We start from the raw sequence: 18,751 nt of genomic DNA, 5'->3' as shown, positions 1-18,751 counted from the left end.
ATTAATCAGTAAACAAAATTAATGTTGGTATACAAAGAATTGTCCTTTTTAGACCTTTAACCCGAAAGTAATTCAAAGGACACAGTTCTTATTCTTTTTCAAAATATTCTCCGTTTGTCCTAGTTGTTCTCAATATGTCAATCAATCCATTTTTGATACACATTTTGAAACCATGCCTGATCTAATCGAGCGATAATTCGTAATGTCTCCTGTTTCAACTCCTCCAATCTGAAAATCGTTGACCCCTTAGCTCAGCCTTCAGATAATGGAACAGAGTAAAATCCATCGGTGCCAAGTCTGGACTGTATGGTGGGTGACTTATTCTGCTGAATCCGAGTAAGTCGAGTTCTAGCTTTGTCTGTTCAGCAGTATGACTCGGTGCATTATCCTGATGGTAAATTATATTTTCCTTATTTGCAGCCAATAGTGGTCTTTTTTTCTTAGTGCATGCATAAGATCCCTCGCACAACCTTAGAATAATAGGGGGCATTAACAGTTTGTCCAGATGGAACAGCAGGGGTGAGAATCATGCCATGTCTGTCCATAAACATGGTGAACATACTCTTACCGACAAATTTTGAGACTTTTGCCTGTTTTGGTGGTGGTGTTCCCGGTGTTTTCCAAACGCTCGCTTTCCCTCTGGGTCATAGTAATGAAGCCAGGTTTCGTCTGTCGTTATGATACGATCCAAGAAATTTTCCCGGCCTGATCGAACACGGCGAAGGAATTCCCGGGAACACAAAACTCTCCGTTGCTTTTCTTCTTCTTTCAAAAGTCGAGGAACTCAGCGTGCGCAAACCCTTTGCATCCTTAAATTATCAGATAGAATGCGATGAATGGATGATTTACCGATCCCCAAAATTTCTTCCATCTCCCGCACTGTCCGACGTCGGTCATCACGAATAGTGTAATTTATTATTTCCACTACGTTGTCGTCGATTTCCTTCGGTCGGCCTCTTTTTTCCTGCTTAGTTTCTTCATACCTATCCGTGTATCTCTTATGCCACTTATATTTTTCTATTATACATCAAGCCCCTTTGTCAGTCTTTGAAAAGGATATTTTTTAAGGTTTTCTTTTTTCATTAAATGCATTCCTGTCACTGTGTCCCATTCCAACCCGGGGAATATGATTAGGTAAAATTTGAATTTAAACTACCTGAGGATAATCTACAAATGTTTCAGTTTTTGTGGCCAAATTGTGTTTGAAACATTTCTTCCCTTTAAATCTATTTTTTTTTGGGGGGTGAAAATTCATCCCCAATTGTAGTGTTACCGTACCCGACGGATCATGATATGAACAAACATACATTAACATTATCTTAGAATGATTTAGCCCTACTGGCAAAATAGTTTTTGCAAGGAGGATTGTTTTTCAAGATTTCCCCATTTTATAAAAATTCAACCCCACTTTTGGCAGATCCTTGCCCCTAGGATCATGATTTGATCGGACTTGAATCAATCAAGATTAATCAAGATAATATATTATTGTTTCCTATTATTAACTACCATATTTTATATCATAATTAGGTTTCAGCAATGTTTTCTTGAATTTTGATGTCATTTTTACTTTTTATAAGAAATCATTCTTACTTACCCTTCTATGGAAAAATAGTTGTGCTTGGTCGATGGAGTCACAGTGCTCCAGCTACTGTTCAGAATTCGTAAAGAACTGAACCAGTCACTGATGTTCGAATCTCTCACATCAAACGTTATATATGCCACCTTAGTTCCGTGCTGGTACAACTGGAGAGTGACCTTCAAAATACAAATAGCCAGTTTAAAGGGGCGTGGTCACGATTTTGGTAAGATTCTTTTTTCTGTTTTTATTATTTACTATGCTTTTCTAGTTATCAAGTGCATTTTGAAAGCCAGTTGTAGAGTTATAAGCAAGATAAGGGCTCAGAATTCCCTGTCATGTAAACAAGGCTCGTGCCCTGTTTTTGTTTACATAGGATCAATATACCACTAAAAATCCTTTTTAAGTTGATTTGGCCGTCTACTTATCCATTTTAAGCATAAATAAACAGTTCCTAACGTTAAACACATTCATTTTAGGTCTAAAACTGGAATTTTTACTTCAACATTTAAAATGTAAACAAGCTCTTTGTTTACATAGCAAAGAAATACGAGCTCTGTAACTCGCTTATAACTCAACGAATGGCACTTGAATTTTAAATGACTATCAAAAATGCCTAAGTGAAATCGTTATAAACATTAAGCATATTATAAACATATTTTTTGGACCTAAATCGTGGCCATGCCCTTTAAACCCTTAACCTTGAGGCCCATGGGCTTCTACGTTGTATCTCATTACAAATATTTAAGAAACGTGTGCTGAAAGACTTATAATAGGCATATCTTTTTTGTTTGTTCTATTCAATATTGTATTCACTATACATTGAACAATTATTATATCGCCTTATAAAATCCATTCAAATAAAAAAAACACATTTGTTAACATCTTTAATGTAACATTTTGATCGACAAAAATAAAGGTAAACGTATCTGATTGTTCACTTTCCTCCATTCAAATGTGCGTTTTGTTTAAGTAGAGGAATTTTGATTATTCTATGGGCGAAAGACAATCGGGTTTCTGACTACCGGAAGAAAGTTTTAACGCGTTATAATTTATCATATTACAAGATATTTAGATAAAATAAAATGCAATTTTCTTGTTGCTATTGCACTACTCGACATGAAAAAAAAGAAACTAAGTTTTTAAACTTTGTTTAAAACTGTTTTCCGAAACAAAAAATAACCTTAATATTAAGATTTAATGCATGGTTATACTGACGTTTCATATCTTATCCCGAATTATAATCATCAATCATCCACAACATAGATTTCATATTACCACGTAGTATACACTACACTGCTTAAATACTTGGATTGATTTTACATTGAGCCATCGATATCAATGATCACAAAACAAAAAGAGTTTTTCTAGATATCTAAAAAAAGATACAAAAAGTTCAGATCACTTGTTTAAAAAAATATGTTTGAAATTACAAAACCAATATTTGACATCGAAAAAGAGGGACTTCTTCAAATTTGGTTCCGATGGGGATATATGTTATTAGCAATACTGTTCATCCTAACGCTATTTATTTACATTTAAAATACAGTTTTTACTTCTTAGTAAAGGAATTAAAGGATTTTAAGGGATAAAAGTCATTTTTTTTAAATTTTTATTATCTCAAAATAAAGAAATAGTTTGACATACAATAGATCAGAACAAGAACGACTACTCTAACATCTTTGCCAAACATAGAGGAAGGCTAGACGTCTTGCCTTCAGATAGTAGAAGGAATGATCTTGCAACAACACCTGACCGCAAAAAACCAAAGACGTCTGAATATGTGCGATCAAGTATAGAGATCAAGGAATATTTCACTTTGGAATCTAACAACATATTACTAAGAATTACTGTTGACATAACCCGATCTGACACGAATGAAATAATAAACGCCTTCCTAAATTCTTATAATCATTATAAATCAAAGGGATCAGTTACTTCCCTGACTTAAATTTGATATTCAAACGTGGATTATTTAGAACTTCCTTAATTTTGTCATAGTTCTGTATAAACATCTGCCAATAACTTTCCTTAACCTTTTGAAGAGCACAAACGTAAAATTTGAACTATTCCAAAAGACTACTATTCCAATTCCGAGAGCTATGAAGTCTCGTTTATGACTTTATAAAGAGTTTTGCGTTGCATGCTACTTTAGTGTGGATAGAAAGCTTTACGGAGCGCCATTACTGTATATGATGATATATGTGGTACAAGTATGGTATTTATATGATGTGATGTAATTATTATAAACAATTATAATTATCATAATAAACATCATGTCGTACATCATTGTACTTTTTGAACACTCTTCGTTATTTCCACATGTCAAATAATTCTTACACTTTTATAGTCAGTTCGTATCCAATTTATGTATAGGTCTACCTATAAAATGAATTCATCGAGTTTTTGCATATTGTGGTAAATTTAATTAGTCATAAACTTATCATGTCATCTGGCTCAATCTTTACGTCATAAATATAGATCACGTTTAGTTGTAAACTCCTTTTTAGAATGTGTCTTTTGAATTTAACATTTTGGAGCCAAAGTTTATTATTTAAGAGCAAATACTGTAATTGGTAGATATTCGTATACTGTGTGCACAATTTTTGTGATTCTTACAGGTACGATGTGCATTGTTTTGAAATATACATAGATACAAGTGATACTATGTCTCATTCAATATTGCATTAAGAATAATAATGGACTTAAACAATCATATTTGAATCCTACTGACTATCAGTGTATAATTAAAGGGCACATGTATCAAAGAAGCAAGGAAAATCAATGAAAAACAAGGTTTTCCTAAAATATAAAAGCTGTTTAAATGGAATAGCTTCCGCGTGCCAAGTATAATACATTTGATATTATGTGTGCAACTTTAAATGAGGATGAGGAATTCAATTGATTTAACGGCACTACTGCACGATCAGCTGATTATGTCCACTTATTTATTGGAGTAGTTCATCGAGATTAAGAATATTTTCAAAAAGGTGTTTCTTTTTGTAAATGATGTTTTGCTTAAAAGGTATGTTTTTTTTAATTTTAATATCATGGTTTTTGAGATATTCTCTGTCTTTTTTGTTTATGAAATTTATCACCAGTTTTAACTTAACCAACAAAACCAGTTTGTCTTCAAATTGATCTCACATTATCATACATGGATTAAATATGCTAATGTAACACTACGAATTAATGTTGAATATCATCTGATGGTTTACCAATATTAACAAAAAATTCGCAAATATGCTTACTTTAATGTACCAATGAAAAAGAATTAAAAAAACGTTCATTTCTTTATAAACAGGTTCACTGGTCAAGAGGTCATATTGTTGACGTCACAATGATTAAAGCACAAGCTGATGCTTTGACTGAAAATTCTGAACGAATTGACTTTGTCAAATGTAGATACAGTAATTAACAGCAAAAGATAGATAAGTAAATGATTTTCTGACAAAAGACTGAAAACAATAACTTGATTGCCGAATTAAAACTTCCTACATATTGCTAAACATCTACATGTACTCTATTAAAAGTAAAAAAAAAACTAGAGGTACTGCGAGTAAGATCGCAAATGATACCTTCCGCTCAGAAAATATAATACCTCAGGCACTTTCCGTTGGAAAGAAATGGGTCACCATTTCTCTTCTATTGACTTTGAACCAAAGACCAAAGCTAAAGGTCATGATATTTACTGATCATAGGAAATGTTTGTGTCAAGTTTTCCCTTATAATTATTTTCCATTACAAAATTTTGCCTAGACAGGAATAATGTATTTTTGAACAATGACATTGAACTTGCCCAAGTGACTTTGGATCAAGATTATGAGAAAGATCAAAAGAAATTTTCATGCGAAGAAGTAACTTCCAATGTTTCTCCAAAAGGAAGGTATAAAGCAAAAAGACTTTATAAACTTTTTTTTCCAGAGACCTTAAACTTGCAAAAATGACCTTGGGTCAAGAGCATGTTACATGCTGAGATTGCAAGCATTTTTGTGTAAAGAAGGGACTTCAAATTTTTCTTTATAAGAAAGGTACTGACAGCACACAGTATGCAATTTCCTTCCAGTGACCCTGAACTTGCCAAATCGTCCATGGGTCAAACTACGACACAGGCTCAGGTCATAAGCAATCTTTGTGTGAATTAAGAATTTCCAATGTTTCTAAATAAGAAAGATAAAAAACCGGACAAAAATTATTCACATTTCCTTCCAGTAACATTGAACTTGCCCAAATGATATTGGGTCAGAGTCATGTGATACCCACAGGTAAAATGCAATCGTTGTATAAAGTAAGAATTTCCACTGCTTTTCCATACAAAATATATAGATCGGTAAGTAATAATGCACTTTTCCATCAAGTGACTTTGTACCTCCTAAAAATGACCTTGGGACAAGATAATGAGATATCTTGAGGTCTTAACAAATCCTTATGTGAAATAAGAACCTCGAATATCTTTTCAAAAGAAAAATATAAACTAGACACAAATAATGCCCTTTTCTTCCAAGTGAAGTTGAACTTGCCTAAATAACCCTGTAAAATTCATGACACGCCCTAAGGTTATATGCAATCTTTGTGTAACGTACGAACTTCTAATTTTTTTTTAATGAAAAAGATACGGACCGTGCACGATTGCACAAACAGTCAGATAGACAGAGAAAAAATTGATGTATGGACATATAAGTTGCTTCCTTTATGCCACCATTCAGTTTGCTTGCGGTTGGTATAAATATAGGTAAACAAATGTGAATTATCCAATATCTGCATTTCAGTGTTTGCAAAATCAATTTTCATTAGTTTTGCAGACATTTTTTAACCTCGCAAACTTTATATTTAAAATTGCTTTAAGGATGCGGAAATCCTTGTACATGTAGTTGAGTATTCCGATATGATCATCGTTGACAGTAGTAATTCATCACCCATCATGTTTTAACAGCAATATTAGTACAGAAAAGAGAAGGTGATATGATGCATAAATATTTCCGTTTGAATCTCCTTATGACAAGATTGTTCATAATACTCCTATTCATCCCGGAAGATGAAAAACGGATATTTCAAAGAAAAAAACCTATAATTACATGTATGCTACATTTAAGGTTAGAAGTGTTATTTTATTCAGGTAATTATCTGATGGAATCACTTCCGTGTATTTATTTATTATGGCTTTGTTATTATAGCTGTGTGTAATTAAATACGCTCTCAGCAAAATTAGAAATAAGGATTTCCCTTTTTGCCTTCCTGCAAGGTACATGACAGTATGCATGATCCATTTAATGGTTAACATTTCCCATGTATCACGTGTTCGTCATACCATATTATACTAATACCGGTATAACATTACAAATATACGATTATCAATTGATTTCCATAAGGTTTACTCCTGATCAAACTCTGTAATAAATGAACTTATCGATTGTGTCTATATTTAACCATACCTAAAATAATACTTTCACATAACTTTATAATATGAACTTTACTTTTCAGAATCAGTTCTATTATTACTTGCAATTGTATTCAAATATACAACAGGCCTAAGAAATCACTCTAGTAAGTGATTTTTTACATTCATGTAATGTATCGATTTTTTGTATATAACTACACAGCATTAAATTTTATCATAAATATAAAGTTCATATATTATATAACATGTATAAAAACAAATGGATTAACAAAAAACTGAGAACATTAAAAAATCATAATACTTGATTTTTGGTATGTTTTGCTAAATATTTTAATACGTTTACGCATAGGTGACCATGGATTTCCTCTACAGTCTTCTTCCCTAACAAGGAGTCCAACCCGAGCAACGTATCCAACCACTACTTGTACATGTCCCAGTCCCATTCCATGTCCATCCCCTACAGTGTGTCCAGTCACTAAATGTCCCACTGTTACGTGGTATCCAGTGATTACACCGTGTCCATCACCAAAGCCCTGCCCAGCTGTAACAGCGGCGAACCCATCAACATCAGTATGCCGTTGTCCAGCTAATACGTTAGCAGGTAGACAATTTATTTAGAACTTTGTCCAGTTTTTTTTTATTACGTAAATAAAGGAAAATGGAAAAAGATTTAAAAACATGTTTATCCGGATAATTAAAAAAAAATGAATAAAGTTCCGGGGGTCTATATACTGGGGGGAGGGGTGGGGGGGGGGGGGGGGGGGCTCGATCCTGTCCCCAAGCACCTGTGATATTGATTCCGTCTAGAATCGGAACCAATGATTCAAGTGCCGTGAATTTCAAAAATTTGGAACAGGGCTTTATAAAGATAATATTCATTGCATTTTGTTTTCTTGATGATATATGGTACTCTAAAGAAAAATGCGAGTTTAAGATTTCATGAATTTGACCCCTAAAAAGGACATTAATTTCAATATGTAGAAGAGGGTCGTTCTATTCAATATTTCTTTTTTTTTACCAAACATACCTCCTGATACGTTTTTCAATCTTAAAATTTCAAACAAGTCGAAATATACTGTGCTCGATCAAATTAAAACTTCTGGGGCCTTTCGGCAGAGCTCGGAAAAACACTGCGCGCTGCTGGAAAGGTCCCAAGAAGTTGCGATTGATACTGTGCTATATCAATCGTTTCTTCTTGCCTTTGGATTTCAGATTGCACTAAATGTACAACATTAACAACACAAACCATAACGTGTCCTGAATGTCCAGGAATAAAGGCGAAGAACATCATATTATCTTTAGAGGATCAAGGTAATAATTTTCAGAATTAGTTTTTCTCTCCAAAAATCGATAACTTTTACCATTATTTTTATAAATCATAATTAATTTCGCCTTTAGTTAACAATACCAATTTACCAATACCAGACAACTCTGATAATACGAAGCCAGCATCATTATTACGAAATAAACAAAAGTAATTTAATACAGTTTTTATCAAACGTTTTAAATACTGTATGTTTAAACATAGCCTTTTTAAAATAACGTCATAGATAAATAGCTAATGGGAAATGGTGACTAAAATAAATATTAATCAAAAGTGATAAGCATCCTCTGTTTAATGATTTATGACGATTCGATATTTATACGATACTATTTAAAAAATTGATAAAAATTGGGGGCGGAGCAGATATTTGGCGATACCAAATATAGTCCTTTGATAGTTTCATCGCAACCAAGCAATGTAAGATTAACGTCAACACAGATGATACCTGTGCAGCGAACTGATTAGAACTGTTTTACAGTTTATTCAGGTGTTTAGGGAAAGCGGCGATAATAGAAAAATGTGGCGGAAAATGCTTTTGAGCAGCTAGTCGTGTTCAGTTTAATAAAAAAAATGTTTGTAAGGATGCATTCAAAGGAACTTAATATGTGTCTAAATACCATTATTTAATAACGTTTAAATTGTTTTGCTGTAGATCTCCATTCATTAATTTTGTTGTAGCTGTCTCTCCAGGATCATTCATTGGTGCAGCTTTGGGAGGAGCGGTTCTGGGATCCTCCTTTACTGTGATCGCTTTTGTTTGTATCCGTCGTCGTTGTAAGACTCGTCATAACTCCAGAAAGTAACTACACATATTATACCAATATAGACTCATTGGAGGCCAATGTGTATTATTACATGTACCTGCGTAGTGTAAATAACATTATGAACTTCTAAAAAGTAACTGAAATTCAGAACTTTACGACTACATGTTCTCAATAATTGTAAATAATATATCATAAAAATATATATTTTTCATACCTCTTCGTAGCAATTCTGATGAAAATGGTGACTTTCACATTATTCAATCTTGTTTGAACTTATATATTTACCAGCCAACATTTTACAAAAATATAGAGGAATCCAAAATATTTTCAATGACCCCATTTATTTCAAGAATATGCATTGATCTATCGTAAAACTCTTACAATTGACACACTACGTTTATCAAGGTAAAGATTTCAAGGATTTTGCAGCCCACCTATATCTTAAAGCAATATATGACATCTTATTTTTGCGCTTTTGGTTTTATACAGAGACAACCAAATGTCAAAGAATGTGAAGAACACTATCATTCAATACTCTAAAGGAAATAAACATTTGAAATGTAATGAGTCCGCAGTTATAAACTTAAATTCGGCATACAGCGAAATACAAGACGAACTGGTAAGGCACTTTCAGCATTATTCAAATTTTCACTTCGTATTTACTGTTTTGTTTACATTTGAAGTTATCGTTTTCTGCTTAAATGTTAATCATGGCTAAATGTGTATTCAATTCAAATATTCTAAGATATAACCTACATAAGGTTGAAATAAACTGTACTTTGCACATGTGTCACTAAGGAAATTTAAAGCGATTTCATAAACCAAGCTTCTCTTTAAAATTTATCAAAATCACCTTTTGTTTCAAAATTTAGATAACATACACATTTACACTAATACTTGAAATGTTTTTCTTTATAAATGGAGTAAATAACCCCCTTCTTTTAAATTGAATTTTAGCTGCGAGTTGTCTTTGTTATATACTTATCAGACCTTGTGTCAAGCATATCACTTTATAAAACATAAAATGCTCATTTTATTTAGAGGGAACCTGCTAAAACTCTTCCAATTAGACAAGAGGAAGATGTGTCAAATAAAGAGGACGTATACAACCATTTACATGAATCAGACAAAGAGGATAGGAGTGATTACTACGATCATGCAGGACCGGCGCCATCTTTGTCTGTCATGGAGGGCGGGTATGGAGTACTGTTAGCAGTAAACAAAGGGAGTTGTGAACTAGACTATAAAACAATGGACGGGGAAACTTGCATCGATATTCGGGGGTCAATGATTACGGATAATACAAAGAACAATCAATATTTCATTATAGAACCTCAAAAAGACCAGAACTTAGAACGCTTTTAGAACACAGTAACTCAGAAGCAACCCATATTTTGACTTCCTTACGTGTAATTGTTTTGTACATGATGAAACAAGATGCATACAATACAATTAACTGGTGAAATTGATGTCGAAACGTTTTTAAATAGTATGTATTGAATTTGTTAATCATAAAACATAATATTACAGCTTATATTTATAGAGGTACATAAAAAGTCTATCCTTTGAAGCATCATCATGATGCCTGCAAAATGAATTAAAGGATGTTTGGCAGTCAACAAAATGCTCGTTCACAAAAATCTTAGTCTTGTAGATCAACCGTCATGCATTTCAGTTGGTTTTGTTTGGCTACTGTGTTGCAGGTTATACCCTAATATCGCACTCCTCATGCAAATCTATCTTCTATTCACTTTCAATTCTTTTGTTCACATATTTTACTGTTTGTATTGGGGCAGTGAAAGTTTATTTCTCTGCATGTAAATTTTCATGTTAATACAGAAAAATAAAGCACACTTATGGAATGGTTTCAAATATCAAATGATTTGTTACAAAACATAATAATAAAGACTACTTTAGATCCGCGCATGTAATGACAGTAAAAAACTGTCAACAATCTCAAACATCCATTAAGCGAAATACGAATTTATAGCAGAGCAACACGGACCTCTAAAAAGATAAAGGTGGGATCAAGTGCTTTACGAGGAGTAAGCATCCCCTGCAAACCGGTCGCACTCGCCGTGTGCTCATTCTCAAGATCAGGAAAAACGGAAGAAACCGCAGTCAGTCCGGTGTATAAATAATGGTCCAACAAGTATGAAAAACGTCAGTCAGCATGTGTCCTACTTATAAACATTGTACTTGCTGACAAGGTCATAGAACTAGCGTAGATGATTTTAATCGAGATTCTTGATATTCTATGGCTAAATATAATTGGAGATTCCTTGGTATATGAGTTTCAAGATGTCGTAGATACAGTGCATTTACACCAAGACATATCGCATATATATTACTCTTCCTCCATCTTGCTGCTACCCTTTTAACTACTGGAGATTGGCTTTACTTTAATGTGTAATCTTAATCTTTGCTAAATTAACAAAGACTTTATTCACAGAAAGGCATTTTTCTTGGAAAAGAATTAAATTATGTAGCCTTCTTCAGAATCTTTAAGAAAGCGTTTTAACATATCGAATAAATTGTTTCATCTAGTTGGGACATATCATATAGATTTTAAGATATTCTATGTATAACGACCCTATTTGGCAACGTTGCTGACATTATATATGAACATATTTATTTGATAAAAGCCAAAAATGTGGTGTAAGAATGGACAGGGCTTTCGATTCAAGAAAACTCTGTTCGTGTATGCTTATAATGGTTTCGGGTTGAATAAAAGCCAAAAGTCATTGGAAGGGGAAAGGAGATGCCAGACTGAAAAAAGCCAAATACAACTCAAATATCCAAAAGATTAAAAAATTAAATGTATTTTTGTTTCAAAATGCATGCATGTTTTCAAACATATTATGAAACCTGCACCTGTCGTTAAATCAAATGACAAATTAGAAAGAAATAACTGTTAATCAGAATGAGCCAGCAATGAAGCAGTAGACAGACGAGAATATCTTTGAAATGGATAAAGGAAATTCTCACAATTAAAAATTTAATCAAACTAAACGTTATAAAGAACAGGAATCAAGTGTACATGAAGCTTGAAAAAAAAGCAAATTGATCATTAATGAAAAATCGTCAGGTCATTCGGATTAGATTTACAACGTATAAATATATATTTCAGTTAAAAAGCTTTTTAATTAGTGTTTAGTTTTCCTAAAAGTCTTGTGTAAGCCTGTCAAATTTTGGATTTTTGTCGTTGACATGTTTCATAATAAACCGAAATCAGACCAGCAATTTAGGCTTTTTACAGGCAGCTATACGAGAAGCTAAATAGATGGTTAATAGATTAGTTAATACTTAAGACAAACTAATAAAAAAGGAGGCAAGAATTCTGGTCCATTCATTCAAAAACCCGGTTAGGTTAGAAAATTAAAAATATTTGTTTAGTTATTAACAAAAAACCCCGATTTTAACAGGCTTAATAAATCTGCGATCGTGTAAATAAATTTGTCAACAGAGTAAATATGTTTACATCAGGCGTACAATGATTTATTGTTAAAGATATGAAGATGAATCTAAACTTCCGCAAACAAAATCCTCTTAGTCATCAAATAACTTCGCCATTGTCTTAATGATCTATCATATCAGAAAAATGCGCAAACCTTATGAAGTGATTGCACAGGACAATACTCTATATCTAGTTACGTTTAATACACATTTTAGTCACCAGTTGATATATCAATAACTAACATGACGATGTTCTGATTTTTGTTTTATATATTTTTATTTTCATTTGATCACGAGTTGTTGTGATTGTCATTCCTTTAAATATAAAGTTCAAACATCTGCTATGTATATACACGATTGCCGAATAATTGTTTACCAAATAACAGAACTAATTTAGGAAATTAATACTGGTAACTTTTTTACAATTTTATGGAATTATCTTTTTTTTGCCGGATGCATCATTCATAAAGTTAAACCACATGAACGTTAAACTGTATGCTATCAATGAAAAGCAGGAAGTATTTACATTTTCAGTGTTGTGTACCTACATAACTGCATGCATATAAACATATTTACATGCCAGGGATTGTCAGATATAAAGAATGGATCGGTGCAAATGGTTTGGTGAGTAGTTTATTAAAGTAAATTCATGCATGTAGTTCGGTCCCGGTTGTCTATTTTGTTGTCAAATTTAGAAGAAATGTCATATTGTATTTCAACCATCCAAAGAATTAAAAAAAGATAGGTGGATTAGGAGTGTAATATGCCTATATAAGGAAGGAAAAAAATTAAATATTCACAAATGTGATAGGTTTTTTTTTTCAAAATCATTCAAAACAATGTTAATTAAACAAACTAATATATATGTTCATTTCTTAAATTATGTTTGATTTAAACTAGCGTAAGCGTATAACAAGTGAAAAGCTGTCAATGTGACAGCAAACCGAGTTTTCTTTCATGTGAACTGTATCCATAATCCATGCCAACCCTGAATTGATAAACACTACCTACCGTATCCAGTGAAATGGAGTACCCTATTTGCAATATTTTGCCAAAAATGACCAAGTTCAAAAGCTGGTATTTTTCCTATAATTTATGAGAAATCTACATTCTAGCAATATGCACATCCTTGATATATATACAATTGATTTGCAAAAGAACAACTTCCTATCTTGAAAACTGTAGGAGGTGTTATCCGCTAAATGAGGATACCCTTTTGGCAGCCCCCGCCCGCCATTTTCACCATTTTAATAACCGGATTTTTCCGTTGGGAACCCGGTAAAAAACCTAAAAAATGTCATTTTTATATCTTCATTGCCTTTCCGCTTTTAGAGTGGGCCTTGATCTGTGCTACATATATTTGCCATAGTCTAATTATTGTCTATTGGAAAACGAACCGATTTCGATTATGCAAAACGTGGAGAGATGAACAACTATACGTTAAAATATCATTTTGTATCCCAACAATTTTAAATATGTTATAAACAAATAAGTCCCATATAGAATTTAGAAAACACAATTTGTTGTGACTGAAATGGCTCAATTGTAAGAGCACCAGACAGTAGGTAAAACTAACAATACAAGCGTTTTTAGGTTGTGGGTTCGATACCACCAAGTTTTTTGAATTTTTTTTTTCTTATCGTTTGTTACATGTTAAAATCCAACTGATTATATTTAGAAATTGTGATTTGGAAAGCTTGTATTAAAACATTATCAAATAGATTTAATTGGAAAAACTGAATTTGAAATTGTATTTTACGACTAAACCAAATGGACATTTGCGCTATTTTATTCCCCATCTTCTTTGTCAAATTGCTGCCATTCTTACTTTGTGTTTTTAACATCTATCATAATGTATATTAACTGTCTTAAATGGCCTGTGGAGTTAAAAAAATTAAACCCGCGATAAGAATACCAAAATCGAAATAGAAAGAATACAAAGTGTTGTTACGTAAATTAAAGTAACTTACACATTACATAACATAATACTATCTTTTATGCAACAACGTACTTGAAAGGAAAAAAAATCACTCTTTCTTAGATTTATTACATGTAATGTCATTAACAAATATGCTTTACATTTTTAATTCCCGAAGATCATTACACTGTTTATGGTAAGAGACAAACTTGTATAATATGGTGTAAACAATATAATATGAATGTTACATCTAAGTTAGTGTTTATGTTGAATATTGAGTTAATTATTCAATTCATTAAATCTTACATATACTTTCTTTCAGTCAATCAAGTGTTCTGGATCCTCTTATTCATCACAATCAGCCGAGCAACGTTGTGCAATCTACAAACAGAGTAATTATTATTTTTGTCACTTTACAAATTCAATGTATTTTTGCTGGGAACTAAATTATTTAAAAAATTAAAGATATAAATTATATCCTGTATATTAAAATTTAAAATGCGATTGCCAAGTGTAATAAGTAGAATAGTCAGCGCAAGTATGCAGTTTATTGCAAACTATGCCTTAATGTACATGTATATTCTGTGGGAGAAGGAAGCAAAAACACATTTTACCGTCTTATTCAGACTGTTAAATGAAAGTTGTATATTAGGACATTGTATTGATATGGGCGAAACTTAGGAATTTTTACCTTTTTGTAGATGCCAATGCAATAGAACATACATTTGTAACGGCAACCGCGGTGCATTCTCACGTGATAACAATAAAAAGCCAATAAAAAAGCCGATACATATTTCTTAATAATTTTTTTAATTTTTGATTTTTTAATTTTTTTTCGAAAAACTGTTGTTTCTTTCAGTACTACAGGTAATTTTATATTTTATATTATTTTGATTTAAAACATTTATTTCCGGAAAACAACTTTTAAGATTTTAAAATTATTCTTTCTGGTTTTTTTTAGGAGACGTTGTCTTTATGAGTCATTGAAACTGTTCAGTGTTTATCAAAAAATGGTGTGCATAAAAGATGATTCTGTACAAACTCTGAGTATGCAATTTTTAAAATTCTAACGAGTTTTTAAAAACCCAAACCAGTATATCAATATTACTACATATTCAACTTTCTTAGCCGTCATGTTTTCCGCTGATTAATTATTTCAGTCTTTTACCACAGATTTTAGCCCTTCTTGTGGAAGTTTTTGCAAAGTTAACATCAAGAAATGTAGTGAAAAATACGATAAACGTATAGGTGTTGTATTGAACATTTCCTCATCCAATCTTTCGATTGAAAGTAAAACCAAGGAAGACATAGCATTTCTATTGTGCAATTTCTCAACTTTAACAAACAAAGACAATGACAGTAAGTTTTTACATGTACATGTACCTCTCTCTCTCTTCATGATCAAGACGAGTTTAAAAAGTTCTATTTTGACATTAATTACTTTCATTGGATTATGTTTTTTAGCTGGTTATTGTAATGAATATTCCACAACACAGATAGAACCTCAAACGTCTAAACCTCAAGATAAAACCTCAAACGTCCCTGATTCAAAGACAACCCAGCAAACTAGAACCACACAGCCATCCCTGAGGATGAATTTTGGTAAATTCCGTAGTGACCCCAAACTTTAATTTATCAAACAACTATTTTGATTCAGATACCTTCCAATGTATATATGTATATCTAAAAAGTTCAATCACAGTTTGATTTGACTAACGGCTTTGTTCTTCTGTTTCGTTAAAGTGTTGAATTTTTTATATTTGTGAAAATGATAAGTGTTGTATAGGTACAGTGTATCTATTATGAAGCTTTCTGTGCCGGAAACATTGTCGGTGCGGTAATTGGAGGAGTGTTATTGGGAACAACTATTACAGCCATTATCTTTGTCTTTATTCATCGCAACACATCAATCTTTCAAAAAAGGTAAAGCTTTAATTTTGAATTCATAGAATAAAAATACATGTAAGAGGGGGTAGCAAGTCTGGTTTTTTTTTCATTTCAGTAATTTAAAATCAAAATTTGACGTAATGCCGAATCCGGTGAATCAACAAAATGATGAGCCACTGGAAGAAAACCCTCAACCTATTGAGAGGAAAAATGTGGTTTACAATGAAGTCAACGATGACATAGTAAGATCTGTGTTATTTGTAAACAAAATGTTTTTTTCTAATTTTAATGAATATATTAGAATCATGAAAATTATATTGTTTTATTTATAGTTATTCTAACCGGAGACTGTTTTAGAAAAAGGTTCTTTTGTTGAGATTTATTGATCCAGTACCAATTATAAGAATGCTATTTCATATATCAGATTTGAATACATATAACATTAGTATGCTTCCGGTACAATTAAGGAAAACAGATGTTCTTCTTGATTAATAGAATGGATACTGAGACGAAAAGATAAGAAATGGACTTAATTCAGTTAAAAATGTGCAACGAAGTTATTAAGCCATGATACATGTATTTACAAAACGTTGTTTCTTATTATACATTAATTAAAAACCCGACCCTAAAACCCCAAAAAACGGATATATTATATGTTATTATTATATATAAATGTTATATAATGATATATAATAACTCCAAACAAATTGAATATATATATATATATATATATATATATATATATATATATATATATATATATATATATATATATATATATATATATATATATATATAAGGTCTGTATTTCTTATTATTTTAAAAAAAAATTCTAATAAGTTCTTAATAATGTTTATAAAAAGGAGGTTTCTTAAAAATGAATTTTCATTACGTAAGATCTCGAAAATCTAAGTTACATAATTATGTTAAATAATGATTTCTTTCAGCAAAATTCTGTAAAGGTACAGCCAGTTCAGCAACATCGGAATTTAACTGACACGAATGTCTACAACCGATTAAATGAATCAGACCAGGAAGACAGAAGTGACTACTATGATCATGCACAACCGACACCATCTTTGTCTGACACAGAAGACGGATATGGATCATTGTTTGTAGAACAAGACGTCAATGATAATTATAGCGAGGTAGATCAGGCCACATATCACGTGTCTGGAAATGAAATGACCGTCGGGAGTAAACAAAATAATAACTATTCCACTCTAGAGGCAAATAATTGATGTATTTAATTTGTGTCAAGTACGATGCCACGATGTTGTTTCAAAAATTCTAACCGAAGAAAAATGTCATGGACCAAAATCAAACAAATATATATATATATATATATATATATATATATATATATATATATATATACATATATATATATATATATATATATATATATATATATATATGAGGGACCAAAATGACCATATAATGAAAATTTATTAAATTTTGGAAAATATTGTTCTCTGTTACCAAAAAAAAAAATGCATGATCATGAAGGTCATCAAGACCTCTACCAACATTGTGAATTCATGGCCCCTAGGTTAGGGTTTTAGGTCCTTGGTCGGGGCCAATAACGCCATATGATTTAAATGTATTTTATCTTAGAAAATCTTCTATATTTCCACAGCAGGGGAGATAATCTAAATGCACGGTTTTGCTTTCGATGAAACCCTCTACCTGAATTGTAAAATTTATTGTCTTTGGTCTGAAGTTTGGGTCCAATATGACCACATAGTAAAAATGTTTACTATTTTGTAGTATTTTCTTTATTTACTCTCACAGTCATGCATTTCACAATGAAAAGAAATGACATTATTGATAAAATATTCCTAATGTCTTCTTCTTTTTAAAAATCAAGAAATTCGCAACCCCTATAGACAGAAGCTTCTGGGACTCGGTTAATGACCCAAAATAAAATGCAAACATAAGACTCCCTGACTGTTGCATCTTCGGGGTATGGTACTCGGGTGACTTCGATAGACTGTGGGCATTTTATTAAAAATAAGTGAAGTGTGAAGATTCAAATGGTAGTATGCAGCCATGTAATCTGTTTTAATGAAAAATATTGTTATATTTTTAATGAATTTGCGAATTTGTGGAAAGTAAAATAATCCTTTAAACATTTGCACACATCGAAATGGAAATTTTATTATCCATGATTTATATACTAACATTCAGTCTTAGTATTGAGACAATCTGATTGAACATTTCTTAAGTAAAAAAACGTTTAAAACTTTTCAATTAATTTTTTAGTAACAAGTGAACTACCAGAGCATATTAAAAGTTTATAACGTCTGAAAAGATAATGGAATTTGAATGTTTCAAATCATTGCGTTTCGGTCGGTGAGATATAGTCTCATGTTATAATTCAAAATCTCCTTTAAATGTGTGCGTGCTCTTCTGTACCATTCTTTAG

At 31.8% G+C, this 18,751-nt stretch overlaps 2 protein-coding genes across 2 annotated transcripts; both read left to right on the top strand.

Annotated features, from left to right (window-relative positions):
* Positions 1-4,466: 4,466 nt before the first annotated feature.
* LOC128160733 (uncharacterized) lies at positions 4,467-10,427 on the top strand. Its single transcript, XM_052824078.1, has 7 exons — positions 4,467-4,601; positions 7,058-7,120; positions 7,324-7,575; positions 8,187-8,285; positions 8,977-9,097; positions 9,552-9,681; positions 10,104-10,427. The coding sequence occupies exons 1-7, from the start codon at positions 4,583-4,585 to the stop codon at positions 10,425-10,427; spliced, it is 1,008 nt and encodes a 335-aa protein (XP_052680038.1). The 5' UTR covers positions 4,467-4,582.
* Positions 10,428-13,007: 2,580 nt separating this feature from the next.
* LOC128160302 (uncharacterized) lies at positions 13,008-17,660 on the top strand. The gene is made up of 8 exons (XM_052823594.1): positions 13,008-13,142; positions 14,759-14,828; positions 15,398-15,483; positions 15,610-15,795; positions 15,901-16,038; positions 16,245-16,359; positions 16,439-16,565; positions 17,271-17,660. The coding sequence occupies exons 1-8, from the start codon at positions 13,121-13,123 to the stop codon at positions 17,562-17,564; spliced, it is 1,038 nt and encodes a 345-aa protein (XP_052679554.1). The 5' UTR covers positions 13,008-13,120; the 3' UTR covers positions 17,565-17,660.
* Positions 17,661-18,751: the final 1,091 nt, after the last annotated feature.

Source organism: Crassostrea angulata, chromosome 8, assembly GCF_025612915.1.
Source record: "Crassostrea angulata isolate pt1a10 chromosome 8, ASM2561291v2, whole genome shotgun sequence".
Classification (NCBI taxonomy): domain Eukaryota; kingdom Metazoa; phylum Mollusca; class Bivalvia; order Ostreida; family Ostreidae; genus Magallana; species Magallana angulata.
The sequence above is the reverse complement of the archived record's forward strand: the minus strand, read 5'-3'. Positions and strand labels throughout refer to the sequence as shown.

Bases quoted from the DNA above. Each gene is read 5' to 3' on its own strand.
- LOC128160733 (XM_052824078.1), top strand. The intron at 8,286-8,976 runs GTAATAATTTTC...ATTTTGTTGTAG, and splicing joins ATTATCTTTAGAGGATCAAG to CTGTCTCTCCAGGATCATTC. The intron at 9,098-9,551 runs GTAACTACACAT...GGTTTTATACAG, and splicing joins ACTCGTCATAACTCCAGAAA to AGACAACCAAATGTCAAAGA.
- LOC128160302 (XM_052823594.1), top strand. From the start codon at position 13,121: ATGGATCGGTGCAAATGGTTTG. The intron at 15,484-15,609 runs GTATGCAATTTT...CTTTTACCACAG, and splicing joins TGATTCTGTACAAACTCTGA to ATTTTAGCCCTTCTTGTGGA. The intron at 16,360-16,438 runs GTAAAGCTTTAA...TTTTCATTTCAG, and splicing joins ACATCAATCTTTCAAAAAAG to TAATTTAAAATCAAAATTTG.